Here is a 23252-nt window from a genome sequence, read left to right as displayed (position 1 = left end):
TCCTACAAATGCATATGAAATAAGGTCAGCCACAAAATAACCCTGTCGACGCTTTTTCAGTTCCCATTTTTCACTTTTTAAAAAAAAATCCTGACAGTATTTTTTAACGCCAAAAGAGGGTTTGCATTGCTGCAAGCTGTTAGTGAATATGACCTAACCCTAACGAACTGAAATTTGTTTGGCTTTATTACAATTCTTTGGCATACATAGATATCAGTACAAAACAATGGGAGCCTAAAGAGGTTCACCCTTTTAATAAAGAGCTGATATACCCAACTAACACAAATTACAGAACAATGTCTTTTTGATTCAAATGAATAATTAGTATGGTTGTCTCACTTAATTGTAATAATCATTACTACATAATTTAGTGTAGTAATATAACCGGTTGCAGCGCAGTCATTCCTATGAGAGCTTGTACATGCGGCCCTGTCACATTTCCTCTGTGCCGCGGTGTTTTATCCTGAACAGGGTTCTGTATCTTTGGATCTGTGTTGAGTGATTTTATCAGCAATTATTCTTAGAATGCCATATCTAATTATATTGCGGGAGGAACAGCTTCGCCTCGCTTAATGCTATGTAGAACTGAATTACTCTTATGATGTGTAACCCGCAGAAAACCAATTAGTCAGATTCACATTGTGCCATCCCAATAGCCCCTCATGTCATTTACTTAATGTGCAGTTTAATGTGAAATAATTTGCACACTATTTCTATTATACTTGCAGCAGAAGTTTAGGGAATTATTCATAGTGATATTTCTTACTTTGGTAAAAACATTTTTACTCTTTCTTTTTGACAATTTCATTGACATGGTAAAAATGTTACATTGCCAAAGCATTAGAAATGTATGCCTGTTTCGCAATGCCAATTTACGGTAGTTGGTCCTGTCCTGGTTGCCCTTTTGTCATCCTCTCTCTATCTTTGCGTCTCAAGTGTAATGGAGTAGGGTTGTGAAATTGTTCCTCTTTATCCTTTTACTCTAAACAACTACCACTAAATTAGGTGACCCCCCTCCCTGAGGTTTTCCAGCTTTTACAAGAAATGTGGTTAGATATTTCTATTGTAAGAGTCAGAAAGTTTTGCATTAGATCATCATGTCACCCAGAGGGCAAATTTAGAGATAGAGAAAAGCCCAAAGAAAGCGGTAATGAGTAGTTTGTCAGAGATCATAGACCCTCACTTTAGCCTCAGAGGAACAGGAGGGCCTTGAAGTCACGATGGAGATGAGAGAGAGGCGGGGGGGGCCAGGAGGACGCAAATGTCAGTGCACACCCACTAAGACTCAACCATGCGAGAGAGACGTCTTCAGAATAAGAGAGACGCAAAGACACACTTGTACATACACATTAACACACAAACACAGCTACGAACAGCCACATCTCATTCATGTCAATTGAGTTCAGACAGTTTGGAGCCACAGGAAAGACACAGGTTAAAGCTCAGGGGTTTAAAGGTGGAGAGGGGGAGCTGGAGGAGAATAATTCAGCTTGATCTCTCCTCTGACTTTGTCCTTCTCTCCTTCCATTTTTCAAAAAGTAAACCTGAATTTATCTGCAGACAAACAGTTTTTACAGAGACTCACATATACGAGCTCTGATTTGAATGTGTCAGTACATTTCCTTTGCATTATAGTCTCATAGTCAGGGACTTCATTTTTACAGGTCATGGGGTTTTCTGACTTTTTAATGTTAAGGACACCCCAGATATGGAGATATAATGTAATTGCAAACAAAGGCAATACGTTCATGAATGAATAGTAATAAATACAGTAGAGTTTAATTATGATGACAACTGAATTATACTTTTTTTGCCTATAATACAACATATGCTTTGGGTACAAGAAAAGCGCAATATAAATTAAATGTATTATTATTATTATATAACCATTTTTAAATGTGATGCTTTAAATGTTTAAATTATTTTAAATTCAATTCAGATTCCTTTGTTTAGCGCTTTTCATAATATCACTGCAAATAAGCTGTATAGAAAATAGTGCCATACAACTATTAGACAAGATAAAGGTGACAATGGCGAGGGAAAACTCCACAAGACAATATGTAAATTTACTTATTACTGTTAACACATTTCGAAAAATATTTTTTCTCAGTTTTCCAAATTGCCTTTGAGGGCATGCAAGTAGACACATGCAATTGCCCTTGACTGTGAGACTTGAGTTTTAAGCAAATGATCTGTGAAGGTGTGATTGGAATGTGAATGTGTGGTTATTTTAAACACTTTTTTTTTTTGTCTACAATACTTAAAGAAACGATTTTTAGGTTAAGTCTGACTCAAAATGATGTGCCCTCTTCTGATCCAGAAGGTCTCACATTATGTAAATGTGATATCTCAAAGATCTCAGCCCCTCCGGACACCCGTATGGTGGAATACTCTGCCCAGCATGCTGATTCCATTCCTTTAACTGTGGATGGGATATTGTATGGTTCAGAATCTTGCCTTTGGTCTCGGCAAGCTGCTTAAGATGTGATCTGAATCATGGATTTCAGTATCACTGCTGGAATCCACAGTGCATTATGTCTCACATTATCATGACTCACATTCTCTGTGGTCTATATTATTTTGTCCCCAATGATTTAGTATGTCCTTCATTGTTCAGCAATGATACACATTTATAGGAATATAGGCCATTTCTGTGCTTACATAACAAAACTATGATCAAAGTATGGATTTTATAAGTTTAGCCTGATTGATAAATACTGCTTTCCTCTTCCACGATTAATTAAGGGTTAGAGATTTTCAGGGAATTTGACATATAACATTCAAATATAAAAGTGCCTCTATTATGCTTTTTCAAATATTATACCTTTTAATATAGCTGTTTATAAATGTAAAAGGTCTGCAAAGTTGCACGATAAATGAAGTTTATCTCCCAAATGAAAGTAATTCCAGTCTTCCTTCCAGCACAAACCTTTGTAGGTTTATAAAAAATGGTCTTCATTGGCTGACTGTGAACAGCATCTACTTCAAACATTGTAGTAGCTGAGGCCTGGAAGAGTTTGGTGCGTTTTCGACATATTGAGAAGACGCTGTTTTCTGCACTGTGCTGTAAATCCACTTTGCATGCACTTATAATATGTCTTGAATTGATATAGTAAAACAGATGCCATCATTGCTGTTCTTATCACAAGTGCTGAGGAAGATCAAGAGCTAAAATTCAGATATGGAAATGGGCGTATAATTTCTGACATGAGCTGTAAGCGGTAGACCAATCACAACAGACTGGGTTATTTGACCAATCGGAGAAGAGTAGGCTCTCGGAAAGCGAGGTTTAGAGAGACCGAATCCTTTATTGAACCATTTCAGACTCTGTAAGAAATGAGGTGATGCAGCAATATATTATGAATAAAGTGTTTTTGTCCCTATTGTAGGAGACCTCCAAAACAAAATTAAGAACCTCTTAATCATAATAGGGGCACTTTAAGGCATGGCTGAAAATGAAAGTGGGAAATTATTTAGGAGCCCAATTCAACATCTGAGCAATTGTTTGTGGTTCTTTTTAATGGTGTGAATGGATATGTATAAGTTAGATGTCTAGAGCAGCAGTAGCATCAAAAAGAGTTAATCTGTAGAGAAGTTGGTTTAATCTTAAAGCAGAGTGTTAATCTCAAGAGAACTCTTAATCTTGTAAGAAGAGTTAATCTGGTGTGCAGTTTTTAGCGTGTAGGAAATCTTGGAGAGGTGTTAACCTCAGAAAAATGCTAATCTTCAGATGAATATTTTTCGTCCTCCGCATGTGTTCATCTAGATAGGGCTGTTCGCATTATTGGGTCATTTCATGTCTAAAATTGAGTTGCGGCAGAATCCTGAGAGAATTATAAATTGTCTGTATTTTGTTTTATTGCTCATGACAGGTAATTTGATATTAATAAAGGGATTTTGAATATTTAGAACGATGAGAACAAAAGGTTTGATTTGACATGTGGAGGAAATTGAGACATAAGAAAAAATATTCTAGTTGAATGGGGTAAGCTTTTTAATGCATCGATGGCATGAATATTAAAATAACCCTAGGACAATACTTAGAAAATTTTCTTCAACTCTTTTCTTGTACATATGATTGTTAAATTCAGAAAAGCAGCTTACATATTAATGGCTTTAGTCTTGGCTTTATCCTGCACTACTTTGCTGTGTATGAAACAGATGTTAAGACTGGCCAAAATATCCTAGACCAAAATATCTTTGGCTTACCAACACACTCTGAACGTAATATTACGAACATACAATTAGCACTTTTAACATAAAAACATACCGACTTCTCTGAGTCTTTAGCTCTGTTACAAAACCTAGTGAGCGGTCTGACTAGACAGCATTTTAAAAACATATGTCTGCTTCTGGCACAAAGGCTATTAAAAAAGGTGCATAAAAATGGTCCCACAAGGGGAGTTTTACAGTGATGCCATAGAAAAAACATCATAGAACCTTTCAGTGAACTTTCTTAGTGTGAAGAACATTTTAATAAAATATTCCACTATAAAAACCTTTTGTGCAATGGAAATGTTCAATGGATGTTACCGGATCATCATGGAACCATATATGTGTAATAGATCCACTGGAGGCAAGTATAGTAGAGAACCCAAGTGCAGTAATTATTTAAACAAAACAAGATTAAATATTAAACGGAACGGCACGGCACGGCACGGCACGGCACGGCACGGCACGGCACGGCACGGCACGGCACGGCACGGCACGGCGGACATAAACTTAACCAACATTGGTCACAGGAAACAATCCTTGACCAAGACACATGGCAAACATGAGGGCTTAAATACACAGACTAATTACAAGACAAGGGACACCTGTGAACAATGATAAGACAATTGACCAATGACAAGACACATGGCAGGATCACATGACAAACAGGGAATCATATGACAAGACACAGAAACATGACAATGACAAAACCAAAATGTGACAATATGCCAATAAAGAACCTTAGTTTTTAGTGTCGGCAGTATTCTTATGGTGCTTTAAGATACCATCTTTAACCCAAAATCTAAGACAACCTCACATTTATTGTTTGCGGAGAAGAAAAAGAAGTAAACTACTAGAAATGCATTGAATGTGCATATATTTCAAATCTTAGAAGTATATATATATTTAAAAACTTATTAAAAAAAGTGTACTCTTCACAAAGTTGCTAACACACTTAAAGGTGCATTGCGCAAGTCTCTGAGTTTTTGCAGAACTATGCCCCCTCTGGCGGCAAGCGAAACTGCAGCCAGAAGTGTGCACGCTCACGGACAAAAGTTTTCTTTTTTTTTATCTTACGTGGAGTTTGCGTTGGTGTTTGAAATGAACTACAAGCCGGTCTCTTAGAATCCATCTTCTACGGAGAATGGCGGCGAATACACAAACCTGCCAGACAGCCAGGTGAGCGTGCCGTGAACGCGCATGACGTCACGCCCAGTCTAAAATTCCGGCCCGAATCCCTCTTATTTATTTTACTTTACAGGATTATAGAGACAATCTCAGTGATCAGAGAAGGGCTCATTCAGCCCATCAGGCAATTGTTTAAGCATGTATGGGTTAGAAAACGGGTATTTTTAACATGAAAAAGTTGCTTAATGCACCTTTAATACACATTATTTAAAAAATCACTTTTTAAGAATGTCAAATAATTTTTTTTACTTTACAGTACATTTTAAATCATTATGTTTTAAGCCTAGCTCCAGACTAAAATGCATGTATAAGCTGTTTTAACTAAAAGCAACTTGAACTGACATATCTTAAATGTCAGTGCCATTGTTTTGTCTCAAGATGCACACTAGTAATGTTTTTTTCTAAGACATGTTTATTAAAGCTAGTTACATTTCCTAATTGAACTAAGATCTAATCCTGGCTTAATCTAAGCCCTGTCTGTGAAACCAGGCCTTAAAGATATACTTACGTCTTACTTAAGTGGGTCAAAAAGCACTCTTAAGTTCAACTAATTGCATTTAATTTCAATTTATAACTATAACTTTCAACTATAATACATTTCAATTTAATTGTAAATAACATTACTTTCGCACTTAAGTATATCCTTTTAAAGTATATAATTTCAGCTGCTCCATTACAAGCACTCTTTTTAAAAGCATGCTAAAGTGTAGGCTACTTCTTTTTCACAAAGGTGTCCTAGAATGAATTGTGAAAATGTCCAAGAAATATCAGTTATAAAAACACAAAAAATATTAAATGACTATTTTACATAATGTGTGCTTTTTATAGTATTGTTATGGTTAGCGGTAACCAAGTTTAGCGGTAAGCTCTGTTGGAATCAATTGTGAGTAGTCACCCATTTGTTTAATTAAGAGAGCACTATTTTTGGAGCGTGTAGTTACTGGACCATTTCAGATTAGTCCCTTATGGGGGTACAATTTTATTTAGGATGTAGAGCAGCTCACTATATTTTGTTTAAAAAACAAAACAATTTCTACTCACCTGGAGTTACTGAGATCGTTCTGGCCTCCTCGGCTCTTCTCCAGCCCCAATTTTGTGAAGATTCCCACCAGGACCATGATGGCCACCACACCACAGATGATGTACACAATCATGTGAGTTCGATCCCGCTCATGGTCTGGCTGCACCTCAGTGTTGGTGGCCACAGGTTTTCCAGTGTTGGCCCAAATGGGAGTATCATAGTTGGAGCAGGAGGTCTGATCCAGTCGCTGCTGACGGAACTGGCAGCAGAACCGGTAGTAACAGGTGCCGCAACAGTACAAGAAGATACCTGCGTTACAATTAAAGGGAGGGTCCCACTGGCCCATCACATCGTAGTAACCCTGGCAACGGGTGCCAGTGGACGGCACAGTATTGTCCTCCACCTCTCCAGGTGTGGTCAAAGTTGGAGACCCCTCTGATGTCACAGAAATCAACAAAGGATCTAAGGTCTGATTGGCTGTTTGGATGTCCATATCAGTAGAAGTCTCGTCCTGTGCTTTAGTGGCCCGTCCCAGAATGGCAGTGAGCAGAAGATGAAGTAAAAAACTATTTCCAGCCATGCTTCACCCAACACACTGCACTCAACGATTTACCTCACTTTGAGAGTGAAGAGACCCAAGAAATGATTGTTAAAAGAAGAATTCTTGAAAGTGTTGAATGACTTTTATTGTCATACAACTAGATATAGTTAAGAATATTTCAAATAATTTAGAGTTTCAAAAGTTTTTTTTTTTTTTTTACTATTTAAAATTGTGTTTTTAGAATGTTTAGAATATTCATTTGTTTAGGTTTTTATTTTTACAAATTAATAAATGTGTTTATTTCAGAATTGTTTCAATTAAATAAAAAAATGCACTGTTAACAGGAAAAAAAGTATTCCTTCGACAATTAAAAAGGAAATAGTTACTGAAAAGTGGTATAAAATAGTTACTGAAAAGTGGAATAAAATATTAGTTTCTTTAATTGCAACTGCATTACCTTTGTACTTTCAGAGAGAAAATAAATACTTGGCCCTGGTCCTGTCCAGATATGCGTCTCATTTTCTTTTTCCCATTGTAGTTCAACACTTGTTCTCAGTGCTCACCAGTACTTCCTTTTCAGTTTTCTTTTCACCTCTGTAAACAAGCAGTCGCAGTAATTTGCCATAAAAAAATCCTTTCCAGTGGAGCGAGTGAACCCACAGACAGGTGTTTTAATCCACAGCGATCCACTCAGAGTGCTGTCTCTGAGCCTTGTGAAAGGCAACAGTTCAGGATTTAAATGAAAACTCCTCCCTTCTGTTCTCAGCATATCAGAGAGAGAGAGAAAGAGAGAGAGAGAGAGAGAGAGAGGGAGGGAGATTTTCCATCCAGCTGCTGGTTATAGTGTGAAAGGAGAGGAGACAGTTGTTACGGAATTATGTAATTTCGTATAATGTTTTGAGTTTGTATATTGTTTGTATTTGTATTTATTTTGTTATTGTTATTTTTTGTGTGTGTGCTTATTTTGCTGCTTTGTTTTAGGATTACGATGATTAGCTGTGAGCTGGCTCCACCCCTTTACGTGGGTTTAAGACCGTGCTTCCGTTTCCAGAGGGGGAGTTGTTGCGATTCCGGGCCGGTCGCACTTCTCCTGGCTCCTCTCCATTTATTACGATTCGTCTAGGGTTAATCGTAACAAAAGAATAAAATAAATAAACATGTCTCCCACGCCCAGTCCCCCTCCACTATGGTTTTGGGTCTGACGACTGGGCGTGGGAGACATGTTTATTTATTTTATTCTTTTGTTACGATTAACCCTAGACGAATCGTAATAACAGTACACTACTGAAGGGTTTAGTTCACAGGCTTTTATAGATACTGAAGAAAAATTTTGTTTTTGTTTTTCCAATTGAGAGTGAAGAACATGCAAAATTGGAAAATAAATATTTAATTATAAATTATTATCTTATTGTAAACAATTTATATTATAACGTATTTTATATGATATATCAATTGGTTTTGCAGCAGTCTGATCTCACCATTTATAAAGTTCATTTGAACAGCCTGTTCTGGATGTCTCAACCATCCCGTCTAGTAGGGCTGCAAGATTAATCACAATTAACATGAAATCACGTTTAAACCAATTTGACTTATTTCGATTATGAAATCGCAAAGGCTGCGATATTTTTTTATGTGCAGCTTGTCAGGGACGTACTGCTCTCTGATCAGTAGTAAATGCTGTTCCATCTGAAAGCACTGCGAGTTTGAGTTGCTCATAACTGCATTTGAAAAAGCGACACGCGCCATACATCTTTCCAAACATAAGAAGCATTTATGAACCTCTTGTCCAACAAAAGACAACATTTAATAAATCAATCCAAGCATTTCAATCTTCTGTTTATTCAGCTACAGCAATAGTATGATGACCATAGGGATTTCCTGGAATGACCTGCGTTATCTATTTATTTGGGCATATTTGGCGTGTCTGCGTGAGAGCGCCCACTGGCTTTCAAATGGAGCAGCATTTACTGCTGATCACAGAGCCATGCTGCACTGACAAGCTGCACATAAAATAATCGCAACCTGTGCCAAATAGTGTGCAGTTTTATTTCGATTAATCGTGCAGTCCTACTGTCTAGCAGAGACTAGATTTTGGTCTGTAAGTAAAGTGTTTCCCTTTTGAATGGGAACTCGCACTGCATCCTAGGATGCTTTGGGGAACGCCTCCAGCCTGACTGGTGTCTGAACGCGAGAATAACATTGGCCGGCGACAGCCTATGACTATCACGTCAACAATTTATTTTGTCTTAAGAATCTGTTTGTTTATGTACATGTGAAGACCATGGGTGCTTCTCAATACTCAAATTATGCTTCCTCATTTCCTCGCTCCTCCATCCTCCAGCCCGTGACCCGGAAACCGATCTAGTTGCACCATGAGGAGGCGAGGAACGAGGAGTGAGGAAGCTTCTTGAGGAGTCATAGACGAAGATACACTCATGGGCAAGTGTTTTTTTGCACTATTTTGCAAACCCTTCCTAGTTGTAGGCTCCTTCGTGAAAGTTGGAGTCTAGAGAGCCCGTTTTTTTCCTCAGGTTTGACTGAAGAGCAGAACCCTCCCCTTGAGTCAGGTTGTGAAGCAGGCTACTCCAGTCCCTGGAATGAGCTCTTTCGATCTCGAGAACCTGACAGGAAGTGAGTTTTTTGCCCCAGTTTGTGAACCCTTCTTTGTTATAAGGCACCTTCGGAAGTGTCTTGAGTCTTGAGATCTTACAAAGACATTTGGCAAGGTTTTCTGCTCCCTGTAATGAGCTTGTTCTGACTTCAGCATCATTCCACTATAGATAGTGACATTGAGTGGTATGGCTCTCTGTGAGTCTCCTTGGTGGAACTGTAGTGAAGGTGGGCGTTGCTAGGCTTTCTCTCGCTTTAGAGATTCGTCCTGCTAAGGCCTCTGCCCCAAGAGCTCCTCTTGGATAGCAGTATCGAGTCGTCAGGCTCTTTTTTGAGCCTTCTTGGTAAGCAGTCCTTAGTGTAGAATGTATTTAGGCCTCCTCTCACTCCAGAGAGTCGTCACACTGAGACCTCTGCTCCCCAGAGCTACGCATAAGATAACATGTCCAAGTTGCATGGCTCTCTGTGAGCCTCCTTGGTGAGGTGATCTTTTAGCATAGAGCATAGTTAGGCTTCCTCTTGCTATAGATGGTTGTTATGCTGAAGCATCCACTCTTAAAGCTCCTTGAAGGCAGCGGACTGGGTTGTAGGCTCTTTTTTGAGCTTCCCTGGTTAACTGTCTTCAAGGTGGGCGTTGCAAGGTCTCCTCCCCTAGAGATCCGCCTGGATGGCAGTATCAAGGCTTTTGTAAGCCTCCCTGGTAATCAGTCCTCAGTGTAGAGCATAGTTAGGCCTCCTCTCGCCTAGAGAGGCATCTTGGTGAGGCCTCCGTTCTTAGAGCTCGGTCTGGGATGTCACGGCAGGTTGTATAGCTCTATGTGAGCCTCCTTGGTGGAACCACCCTTAGGAGAGTGTTGTTAGGATTCATCTCCATTTAGAGAGTCATCATGCTTAAACCTCTGCTCCACAGAGCTCTGCTTGGAAATACAGTATCGAGTTGTCAGGCTCATTTGTGAGCCTCCTTGGTAAACAGTCCTTTGCGCAGAATGTAGTTAGGCCTCATCTCATTTTAGAGAGTCATCTTGCTGAAGCCTCCATTCGTGGAGCTCCACTTAGATACCATCAGGTTGTTAGCTCCTTGCGAGCCTACTTGATATTTGAGTGTTGCTAGGTCTCCTCTCATTTTGAGAGTGGTTTTCCTGAGACCTCCACTCGTCAGGGGTAGTGTCCCCTGAAGTGACAGGTAGGATATTCCTGATCCTTGGCCACATTCCCTTGAAGGTATTTGGAAGAATACCAGGCCCTGAGCTCTGTCCGCGGGGTATGTAGCTGGGGTTTCTGGCCCTAGGGAATAGAGCCACGGCAGCCGCTGGTGCGTACCATCCAGGACGGGGAATAGTGACTTCGGACCTAGCTCTGTGGAGTCATTGACTTTATGTCAGCTGTTTCATCCTTCAGCATGGCGGAGTGTGTATTTGTTCCCCAAAGCGTCCTAAGTCGCAGTTGGAGTTCCCATTCGACAGGGAATGTCTCGGGTTTCGATTGTAACCATGGTTCCCTGAGAAGGGTATGCCATGATTTGGGTATGCCTGCCCACATCTCCTTCAGACAAAAGAAGTTGTTGACGTGTACTACAGGCACCCTGTTATACTCTGGTTGCACCGGTAGTGACATCATAGGCTGTCGCCGGCCAATGTTATTATCGTGTTTAGACACATGCTTCAGACATCGTCCTAAGACGCAGTGTCTCGTTCCCCTTCTCGGGGAACCATGGTTACATTCGTAACCCGAGACATTTTCACAACCGACTTGGGGTCAGTAAAATATATTTTTTTAAAGAAGTTAATACTTTTTCTCAGCAAGGATGCATTAATTTGATCATTTTAAATTTCTATTTTAAATAAATGCTGTTTCCACACTGATTTCTGGCAGCTGAAAACTCAGCTTTTGCACAGGAATAAATTACATTTTAAAATAGAAAAGTTATTTTAATGATATTTCTCAATATTACTGTCACGGTGGGTTGAACACACAGGAGGTTTCAGGAGTAAGACCACATAAAGACACTACTGGACAAAGAAACTGAATGAACAGAGGGTTTACAGTTTTTTTTTAAATGCTTACACACTAAAAGTGGTACTTGAGGCCCACTTAGCAAAACAATTCACTCAAATATCTAATCTTCAGACAGAGTCTGCAAAACTACAAGCACATTATCTGCTTTATACTCAGTTTGCAATTGTGAAACAAACTTTTTGCAAAACGCTAAACACAGTTATTTACAGTAGACACATAATTAAAAACTAACAGGGATCACTGCAATTTAAATGCCACACTCATTTATCGCCTACCTACACCCAATGAACATGTGTGAAAACATTTATACCTAATTTGTTCACTTTAAATAAAAAATCAATGTCTTGAGAAATAAATAAATATTTTTTACCTCTTTGCATTTCTGTTTATAGTATAAATATAACAAATTTGAACACTTAGAAATCCAAACTCAATGTTTGAGAGATTGTTTTTGTAGACAGTTCAACTGAGGAGGAAAGATGGGGGTCTGGAGGAGGAAGAGGGACTGGCGAAGGGCAGGAGACGTAAGGCAATGGTTTCGGGAGAAACCAGGGTGGCAATGATGGTGGGAGGAGCCAGGCGCAGGAGAAACCTGACGGGGACGCAGAGCGCAGACAGGACGATGGCCCATGGTGGAGTCAAGGGAGGGAGGAGCCATGGTGGAGTCTTGGCTGTCGACACCCGGGGGACAATGGACAAAAATGGAGCCCTGTGCGCAGATGGAGAGCAGATGGGACTGGGCAACACAGATGGTCCTGGAGGCCGAGGCAGAGTGATGAGTGTCCAAGGTGGAACTAGAGTGCCAGAGGCCTGAGGTGGAGCTGCTGGAACTGAGGACTGACACAATATAGTGGTATTAGAGGGGAAGACGAGGAGCTGAAGGGAACCAGCGGAGATGGGGCTGATGGACTGGCTGACTTTTTTAAAGCAGAGGCGGGAGAGGGAGCCTGGGTGGGAACTCTGGAGACACAGGAGACTTTGAGCTGGGCGGAACCAGCGAGGATGCAGGAGACTCTGAACTAGGTGGAACTCTGGTAGGTATTCTGTCATGGTGGGTTGCAGAGAGCACATGACAAAAGAAAAGGGTTATGCAAAATAAACTTTTATAAATATTTAATAAAAAGTCTTTAATAAATCCAACAAGAACACGCAGGAAGTTTCAGGAGAAAGAGTATACCACAACCACATGCCTTTCCACAGGCCAGAGAGCCACCAGAGCCAGATCTTACGTCACTGTATACATCTAGCAATGCTAGCGCGGCAGCACCAAACACAAACACATCAGGCTTGTTCGAGATGGTTCGGCTTCTTGCAGACCGATCGGTGCATGACAAGCGATCCAAAAGCACAAGGAGTCATATGCTCTTCAAACACTCCCGCAGCTCCGATCGGTCCGCTCGGCTCCGATGCATCTCAAACAAGCCTTCCATCAACAATGGCGGTTGTTGCGTTACTATTGATGCTTATGGCTTTGCGAGCCTACATCGGCATCCAAACACGGCGAATCCAACGTGTTCATGCAGCTCGCCCTAACTTGCAATCGACCAATTATAACTTGCAATTACAATCGAGCTGCTATTAGCTCAATTAGCTTCTATTTAAAAAATGGCGATCACAAGTTTCTGTTTGTCTTGTTGGTCACAGTAACCCCGCCCCCAGCCCCTGATGCAAGCGGTTCTTAAGCAATGTTTTGGTGCTACTTAAAGGGATACTTCAGGATTTAGCATTAAGCTTTGTATTAGTAGAAAACCTGTAGTATTTTCGAATTACCGTGCTTTCCACCCTCATATCCCCCTGAGACGAGAGATTTATGTATTTTTTGTCTGGAAAAAATCCTCCGATGACGCAAAAAACTTCATTTTGCGTCATCTGAGGATTTTTTGGCCAGAGGCTAAAGACTACAGCCAGTATTAGGGGCTGTCCCGCATGTTTTCAACCCGCCCATAGAGAGTGGGATCTCACTCACAGAATATGTACACAGTGTCAGACATCTTTCTTTGGAAGCTAAGCTAGCAGGCTCTTGTTCTGTGGAGAAAGCTGAGTAGTAGGGGTTACCATCCTCTTTTTCCCGGACATGTCCGGCCGTCGAGATCGTCCAAAATGTCCGGGATTCGGCTTTTGCTTTCTGCAGTCGTCATTCATTGTTTACATGCACACCTTTTGTTTCAATCTAACTGAATTCATTCCGATTGGTGAATCTGAATGTAGTGTTTACATGAACGCTAAACAAGTGATCGGTTGATGTGCGTTTTAAAATTGCTAAGAAAATTCCAGCTCCTCCGTGAGAGATACGAGACCGGTGTAGCTACCCCACTTGAATGATGATCAAATTACTCCTTAAACTGATGTTTCCATTAGCGTTTTATTCGTGACACTCATGTAGACACCGTAAGAGCTACAGCAAAAACACAAACAATAAAAACAAACAAACACTGTCACTCCAACACATTAACCAACATCACAATAAAACTATACAATTACAAAAATGATAAACATTACACTTAGTTTACCTTATAACCCTCAAATGGGATGCACAAAACTTCATGGGGGGGGAAGAAAACCGTCATGCAATAAGCTGCGTCCTTCACGAAAGTGTGCGCACATACACATAGCGGAAACAGAACGTGCTTTATACACATGTTGGTGCACGTTAAGGCCGTATCATAATAAAAGTCCTTCAAAATAACTATACACATAGATCGGTACAGACCTTATAAATTCAAACAAATTAGCAATCATTTACACTCCCACCAAATCATGAGTTATAATAAACAAAATGATTTCAAAATTACAATGACACATAAAAAAAAAAGAAAAAAAAAAAAGATAATAATAATAATAATAATAATAATAAACAAAAACTTTAACAAGTCTCCAACAGTAAAACCAATTTCTGAACAGGACGTTCAATTACAGAAAGCTTCCCTAGACGTTCTCCCTTCTTTCCAAGATCTTTGTCACCAAGATGAACCCTAACTCTCCTCACAAGTCCATCCGAATCTATGGTCGTTTCTACAATCCTACCTAACAACCATTTGTGTCTAGGTAGATCGTTGTCCTTGACAATCACTATGTCCCCTATTAACAAATTTCTCTTAGGGGTGTGCCAACGCTGTCTGACTGCAATATTTGAGAGATACTCTTTACGCCAGCGACTCCAGAATTGTTCAGCGAGATATTGGACATGGCGCCACCTTTTTCTGGCATAAAGATCTTCTTTAGTGAACTTGCCTGGAGGAGGTAAAGCAATAGTGGATTTCATGGTAAGAAAATGATTTGGCGTTATGGGTTCAAGGCTATTTGGATCGCTTAAATTGTTGACAGTGAGTGGGCGACTGTTTACGATTGACATAGCTTCGTAGAGGAACGCTCTTAAAGATGAATCATCAACCCTTTCAGAAGCAATTGAAAGTGTAGACTGGAGGACACTTCTGACAGTCCTAATCTGTCGCTCCCATACACCTCCTGTATGACTTGCACATGGTGCATTCATTACAAAGTCGCACTGATTCAAAGCCAAGAAGTTATTCAGCTTCTCAGTGTCAAGTTCTTGGAGTGCTTCAGCCAACTCATTCTTAGCCCCCACAAAGTTGCTCCCTTGATCAGATCTAATCTGCCGCACGGCTCCACGTATGGAAATAAAACAGCGCAAGCCATTAATGAAGGAATCTGTTGACATTGAATCAAGCATCTCAATATGAATGGCACGAGAAGACAGACAAGTAAAGATCAATCCATATCTTTTGTGCACCTTTCGTCCTAGTTTCACAGAAAATGGACCAAAACAATCCATACCACAGTAAGTGAATGGTGGAGAAGGATTCACTCTCTCTGAAGGCAAGTCAGCCATCTTTTGCTCTTCTGTTGGACGCCTGTGTTTTCTACAGGTAACACAATTACGCACATGAGATGCTACAACACGATTGATGCCTGGAATCCAAAACCCCCTTGAACGAATCTCATTGATGGTAAATCCTTTACCTTGATGTTTAACTCTTTCATGGCAGTCAGCTATGATCATTTTTGTAATGTGATGGTCTTTGGGGATAATTGTAGGATGTTTGAGTAGACTACAAATAGAAGAGTTGCGAAGTCTTCCTCCCACCTTAAGCACACCATCACTATCAAGAAATGGATCAAGGTTGTACAATTCATTGTGAGATGACAATTGGATACCTTTACTTAATGCTTTCAATTCAGTTTCAAACACATGTCTTTGCAGAAGTTTAATTATGAGACACTCAGCCTTTTCTCTTTCCTCAACTGTAGAAAGTCTGTTTGACTTATCCTTGCGAATCCGACGTTGAATACGTGCAATCGCTCCTATTACCTGAGACCAAGATGAGAACTTTGACAGGCGATTTACAATGGTTTCCTGTTCCACTGCCTTTGTGTTAAGCGTTTGAGAACATCTGACTTCGGAGTCACCTAGTTGTAATTCTGTAATCTCGTTGGCGGGAAGAACCATCTCCTTATTCCATAAGAACCTCGGCCCTGTGAACCAGTCAGATGAAATCATTTCATCAACAGTGAGACCTCTTGAGACATGATCTGCAGGATTGTCCCTTGTTGGAACATACCGCCATTGCTGCGGAACTGTACTTAAATGAATCCTTTGTACTCTGTTAGCAACAAATGTATGAAATCGTCTGGCCTCATTATTGATATATCCCAGAACAACCTTGGAGTCAGTCCAGAAAAACTCTGTGATGTCAGGATACCGAAGTTCTTGCTTAAGGATTTTACTGACATTCACTGAAACGACTGCAGCAGTCAACTCCAACCTTGGAATAGTTGTAATCTTTAAAGGAGATACACGAGACTTCCCCATGGCAAGAGCAACATGGACATCTTTACTTTCATTCTTCAACCTCAGATATGAGCACTGTCCATAGCCACTAGTACTAGCATCTGAAAAATGATGCAGCTCTACTTCCGTTACCTTTCCAAACCCAGGAGGAGCATATGTGCGGGGAATATTCACCTTCTTCAAGTTGCCCAAATCTCTTCTCCAGCACTCCCAACTTGGCTGCAACTCATTTCTCAGTGTGTCATCCCAACCTGTACCATGTCTGCATACTTCCTGAAGTATTTTCTTTCCATGAAGAATGAATGGAGCTAAGAACCCTAATGGGTCATACAATGATGCAATCGTAGATAAGATTCCACGTCGAGTTGCTGGCTGTTCCTTGAGAGAAATATCAAACTTGAAACAATCACATTCCATGTTCCACTGAATCCCCAATGTTCGCTCTGTCAAGGAATCAAATGAGAGATCAGGTTCCTTTACATTGATTGCTCGTTCTGAGGGAGGAATACTTTCCAGCACAGCATTATAATTAGACACAAATTTGTGAAGTCTAAGGCCACCAATGGCACAAAGGTCTCGGGCTTCTTGAGCAAGTTGAATTGCATCCTCTGTTGTTTGTACACTTGTAACACCATCATCTACATAGAAATCATTCATTACAAACTGAAATCCCAAAGGGTACTGGTCCTTGTTACCTTCAGCCAAATACTTCAATCCATAGTTCACACATCCTGGAGATGAAGACGCTCCAAAGAGATGAACTGTCATTCTGTACTCTCGAGGTTGTTCTTTTAAGTCTCCATTTCTCCACCACAAGAAACGCAGAAAGTCTCTGTCTGCTTCAGGCACATGGAACTGATGAAACATTTTCTCAATATCACATATTAAAGCAACAGGGTGCTGGCGAAATCTGAGAAGAACACCGGTCAAATTGTTCATCAAGTCAGGTCCTTGAAGGAGATGATCATTTAAACTCATTCCATCATACCTCGCAGAACAATCAAAAACAACTCTCAGCTTGTCTGGTTTCTTCGGGTGATAAACACCGTGATGAGGAACATACCATCTTTCACCTTGACTCCCTCCATCTTTAACTTCCTCTGCCTCTCCTCTGTAAATGACCTCCTCCATAAATTTCACATAATGCTCTTTGTACCTTTGGTCCTTTAACAATTTTCTCTTTAGATGGTTAAGTCTCACAAGAGCAAGTTGTCTGTTGTCTGGCAAATTAGGTCTCGCTTTAAAGGGTAGAGGCATTTCATAGTGTCCAGAGCTATTTCTCTTTATACCATCACTTAATTTGTTCAAAAAGGCGATGTCATCTTGAGAGAGAACTTTGCCATCATCATTAGCATCTTTAAAATCAGATTCTAAAATGCGTATGGCATCTGCAGGAGTCAATGAAGGAATTTCTTTAACAGAAAGTCTATGACAGAGACTAGTGATACCTGAAGAGTCAAGCCTGGGTAATGAAGGTCCAACAATGCTCCAACCCAGATCAGTTTTGACAGCATAAGGTTCATCATTCTCTCCTAAAATCGCTTGTCTTGGTGCCAGCGCTCTAGCACAATTATAGCCAATCAAAAGACCGGCTTCACAGTCCTTCAAAGAGGGTATCTCCTCAGCAATTGCAGAAAGATGATTCCAAAGTTTGGCTGTTTCACACGTAGGTATATGTGCATGGTTGACTGGAATACAATCTTTAGTATAAACAGGGGGGAGTTCAATATAAGTAGCAGAACTATAACCCCTTACACGAAGTCCTGAAATCCTTTCACTCTTCACTATGGTGTCCTTTCCAGTCATAGTGGTCAGTTTTAACTTGACAGGAAATTTATCTGCCTGCAAGACATTGCTCACTTCTTGGTCGATAAAGGTTGTATCACTCTGTGAATCGAGCAAGGCATAAACAAGTTTTTCTGTACTCACATTGTTGCTTGATGATAACCATACTGGCACAACCATCGATGTATAAGATGATCCCTTTCCGGCCACACTCAGAGACAGAACGGCTGTCGACTCATCTTCTAACCTTGGAGCAGATGCAGTTAATGGAACTAGCCTTTCTCTTTTGGTGAAGTTATCATCATGAAGGCAAGTAGGATGTTTCCCTTTACATGAGTTACAGGAATGGCGATGACGACAGTCTCTTACACTATGGCCAGTTTTCAAACATCCATAACAAAGATTGTTTTCCTTCACATATGTCCGTCGTTCTGCTAGTGTCTTGGTCATCAATTTGGAACAATCATAGAGCTGATGTTGAGGATCTTGACAAAACACGCAGGGAGGTTTGACATTTTTCTTGATGATCTTTGGTCTGTTAAGTCCCAAATCAGTCTGAGTATTTAAGACATTAGCCTTATTTCCTTTGGACTCTCTGAAAGTTTGTTTGTTAACAGATGTTAAGCTGAGAGCGTAAGATGATGTGACTGGATTACAACCAATCTCTGCTTCTAACGAAACAAATGCTGCAAAGGTCTTAAAGTCAGGAAAATCCTTATTGTCTCTCAAGGTTTGTGTAACTTGTCGATTCCAACGCGAAGCAGCCCATTCAGGTAGTTTTTGAACTAACTTTTGGTTTTCGTCACAGTCATTTAAGATTTGTAAACTTGCAACATGAGGTATGGCATCTTGACAGGCGTTAAGGAAATCCGAAAATTCTCTAAGTCCAATAGCATCCTTTGATTGAATTTTTGGCCAATTTGCAAGCTTCTGGCGAAAAGCACGTTGAATCACAAATGATTGACCATACCTTTGATCTAATTTGCTCCAGGCATCCTTATAAGCTTCGTCGTCACTCCTGTAGAAGGTACCATCCAAGGTTTTGCGTGCCGATCCACCCACATACCTTTTTAGATAATAAAGTTTGTCAGCAGCAGATATACTCTTTCGATCAATCAATGACATAAAGGAAGCCTTCCACTCAACATACTGAATGGGATCACCATTAAACACAAAGGGCTCTGGAGCTGGCAATCTGTTCAAATTTATGCTGTCTTGTAGGGCTTGAACAAGAAAAGGCAGTTCATTTTGAGATGGAGATATGTCATTAGCAGGTTGGCTAGAAAAGCTTGGAGGCAGGCAATGTTGTTCTCTGATAACCCGGTTTATTGAAGGATTATCAACTTCCTGCACTGCTATCCGATTATAGACCTCGAACCTTGCCTGTGCTACTTTTAAATCCTTTTCCGCCTGTAACTGCTCTAGTTCACGTTTTTGAGCATCTAGGTCTCTTTCTTGTCTCTCTTGCAACTCGTGAATTTTCTCCTTCCGTTTATTTTCCTCCATCAGCATTTTGTACTCCACTTCCTTTGCCGCCAATTCTGCAGCTGCTTCGGCATGTTTTGATGCTACACATGAAGATGCAGAATGATGACTTGACCGAGCACTAGACTTATGGCTAATTCGAGAAACAGTAGAGCCATAGATAGAACGAGCATGGCTAGATTCAAGCAAATCCTTCAAGCGATGTTTTACTTGTTCTACATCAAATTCATCAATGCCTGATATTCTTTCATAAGCAACTTTTATTATTTCTGTTGTCACAGCCTCACAAGCATCAATACGACGTCTCAGTTCAGTAGATGGCGTGACATAATTTCTAACTTCAACATAGATATGCATAACTTTCTCCTTTTCCTCTTCCAAGATGTCAATTAGAGTTGCTAGCTGGCTCTCAGTAATATCAGACTTGAGTTGATTTCTAGCCTTACGTGCAGACATTTTCCATTGTTCGTACATGGAAATAAGCTTTCTTTCTCTCTTCTGAATTTCATCTTTTTGAAATGCAAGCATTTTTTCTGTAGGATTTCGTGGACGAACAGAACGTCGAGGACCTTGAGATTCTGCTAAATCTTCTTGAAGTTTACTTTTAAGTTCACTCAAAGTTTGTTCTTTAGTCTCAATTGTCTCTATTATCTGTTGTCTGTTTAAACTCTCTGTTGATGTTTGATATTCATGATTAAGGGTTTCAATATCATGTTGGAGACTATTAATCAGCCCTTCACATTCAACAATATCAACACAATTATTTGACTCAGTCATTTTAAAATTACCAGATTAACACACACAATAATATAAGATGTCCAGCACAGTTAAAAGTCATTTAAATTACAAAACAGTAATCATGTAGCCTCAAACATTAATATCAAGTGTTTTAAATAACCCTTTTTAATAGACAAATATTTCCTTTAAAACTCGTATAAATATCCCTTCTTCAAACACAACAAAGGATTTGGTCTTTCAAAAGGCTTTAAACATTTCAACCCTTGTATTAAACTTGAAGAAAATGTCTATCGTTGGTTAAATGTTTCACCTTAATATCCTTTTACTGCTGTAGAAGTGCGTAGAGGGATAAATGTCACCTGAAGAAGAACACAGTCTTTCGCAATCCGTAGTGTATCGTTTAATCCTTGATTTCAGCCGTAGTTATCCATAAACGAACCACATTTGACCATCGGAAATCGACCTGCTGCCCGTGAACATCCACTTCTTAAAGACCCGTCGGCATGGACACCAGTCATTAACGCAGCAGAGTCGAACGACGAATGGCCAAGCTCTTACTGTAGCTACCCCACTTGAATGATGATCAAATTACTCCTTAAACTGATGTTTCCATTAGCGTTTTATTCGTGACACTCATGTAGACACCGTAAGAGCTACAGCAAAAACACAAACAATAAAAACAAACAAACACTGTCACTCCAACACATTAACCAACATCACAATAAAACTATACAATTACAAAAATGATAAACATTACACTTAGTTTACCTTATAACCCTCAAATGGGATGCACAAAACTTCATGGGGGGGGAAGAAAACCGTCATGCAATAAGCTGCGTCCTTCACGAAAGTGTGCGCACATACACATAGCGGAAACAGAACGTGCTTTATACACATGTTGGTGCACGTTAAGGCCGTATCATAATAAAAGTCCTTCAAAATAACTATACACATAGATCGGTACAGACCTTATAAATTCAAACAAATTAGCAATCATTTACAACCGGTGCGTCTCAGTAATCACGCCACCGGCCTCGCGCCGTTCTCCCGCGCCCCTCAGCCTCGTCCTGCTCGCCACAGTAAACATAATGAATAGCGATTGTAGAACGCAAAAGCCGAATCCCGGACATTTTGGGCGATCTCGAAATGCCGGGCAAACTCGTCACAGAGACTCACTAGTAGCCTTGTTGTTTTCAACTGCGCCTCTTACCAGTAGGCGTGGCTTGGGAGTGGTCTCGTAGGGCAGCGAAGCAAGTGCATTCTGGGAGTTGGTGTCTTTCATCCACATAAGCCAAAAATAAATTTTCTTGCTTTTCTCAGTCTAGAAAGCTCCAAATTCAAAAATAATTTCACATTTCTTCTACATAAATGACCTATTTTAAATACACATTCATCTTTCCAGAGGTGAAGTATCCCTTTAAGAACCACTTTTCCTGGTTCAGAGCTGGTGCTTTGGGTGTCGAAAGACAAAGAACTGATTTGAAACTAGGCTCTGGCTCTGAACCAGCATTCAAACTGCCTTGATGGAAAAGGGGTATGAATGAACAGAGGGTTTAAATACACAGGGATAATTAAAATAACCAGAAACATGTGCATGACTCAATCAAAAACCATGGAGACAAACTAGCAAAGGGAACACAGGCAAACAGGAACAGAACCCAGTGAAAATGTAGCCAAAACTGAACATACACATTACTGTTTTTACTGTATTTCTGATCAAATAAATGCAGCCTTTGTGAGCATACAAGACTTATTTTAAAAACATTTAAAAATCTTACCGACCCTGTACATGAAATATACAAACAAAACAATTATTTTTGTTGTATTAATGTAGTTATACAATTGAAGCAGATATAAAACATATTCACTGTTATGTGACATGGTTTTAACTAAAATTGTTCGTGTAGCATCAATTTTAATATAAACATACATTATTTGTTGCTTGTTGTTAGTGTAATGTAATACACTGTTCCACACGCCTGTAATTTGAAAACTGTGTGAACATCAAATGTAACTAGAACATGAATTTACATTTGATGTGTTTTGATGCCAAAATCCCCTTGAAGTGTCCCCCACCCCCTGTCCATCATCACAACAGTATTCACCATGTCTTATAACCATTCCTTTGCAACATTGTAAGAGCTAAATAAATGTTTTAGTGCACTGACAGAAAATGTCCAAACTATCCACTGTCAAAATATCAACATGTATAAATCAACTATTTGAATTTGTGCAGTGTTGCTGTCCTCTACCATTCCCTTCCATTCTTCACATGTAGTGCAGTTGTGATGGGCTCGGATGGGACTTCTGTCTTTGATCAGCTCTCTACACAGGGTTAAGATGTGACAAACATAACCTAGACTTCTGAAGAGAGGAAGAAAGACAGGATGAATAAGGCATCTCACAGATCTCTTTTGGTCTCCTTTGGTTTTCTCTTAAAGGAACACTCCACCGTTTTTTGAAATAGGGCTTATTCACCTTCTTTCCTACATTTAGATAGGTGGGCAAATGCACTTTTGTCTCAGTGCATGCATTGTTTTAGTTTGACAGGGTCAGCACTAGCTTAGCTTAGCACAATGAATGGAATCCTTTGTTGCCAGCTAGCATGTCCTGAGTAAAAGTAAAAAAAAAAACTTAAAAAAAACACCTTATTATTTCTTGTGGCCTGCGTATTCACAACGAGTACAAATAGCGATGCAGATTAACACTAGGCGATTTCCTAGGCAGATATTGACTTGGGACTATATTAGGGGGAAGCACAGGCGAAGCACTGCTACTTGGGCGCAGAGATATCATGCAACACATGAAATCCCACAACTTGTGAATACAGGTATAATATGGGTCGA

General features: G+C 40.0%; 1 protein-coding gene across 1 annotated transcript in view; it reads right to left on the bottom strand.

Moving 5' to 3' along the window:
- shisa8b (shisa family member 8b) overlaps positions 1-7195 on the bottom strand; it is a 32566-nt gene extending 25371 nt beyond the window's left edge. Inside the window, exon 1 of the mRNA XM_082151163.1 lies at positions 6442-7195. Within this exon, the coding sequence (XP_082007289.1) occupies positions 6442-7001 (560 nt within the window). The 5' untranslated portion in view covers positions 7002-7195. The remainder of the gene's footprint in view (positions 1-6441) is intronic.
- Positions 7196-23252: the final 16057 nt, after the last annotated feature.

Source organism: Leuciscus leuciscus (assembly GCF_965113295.1).
Source record: "Leuciscus leuciscus genome assembly, chromosome: 21".
NCBI lineage: Eukaryota > Metazoa > Chordata > Actinopteri > Cypriniformes > Leuciscidae > Leuciscus > Leuciscus leuciscus.
This window is presented reverse-complemented; position numbering and strand designations above follow the sequence as displayed.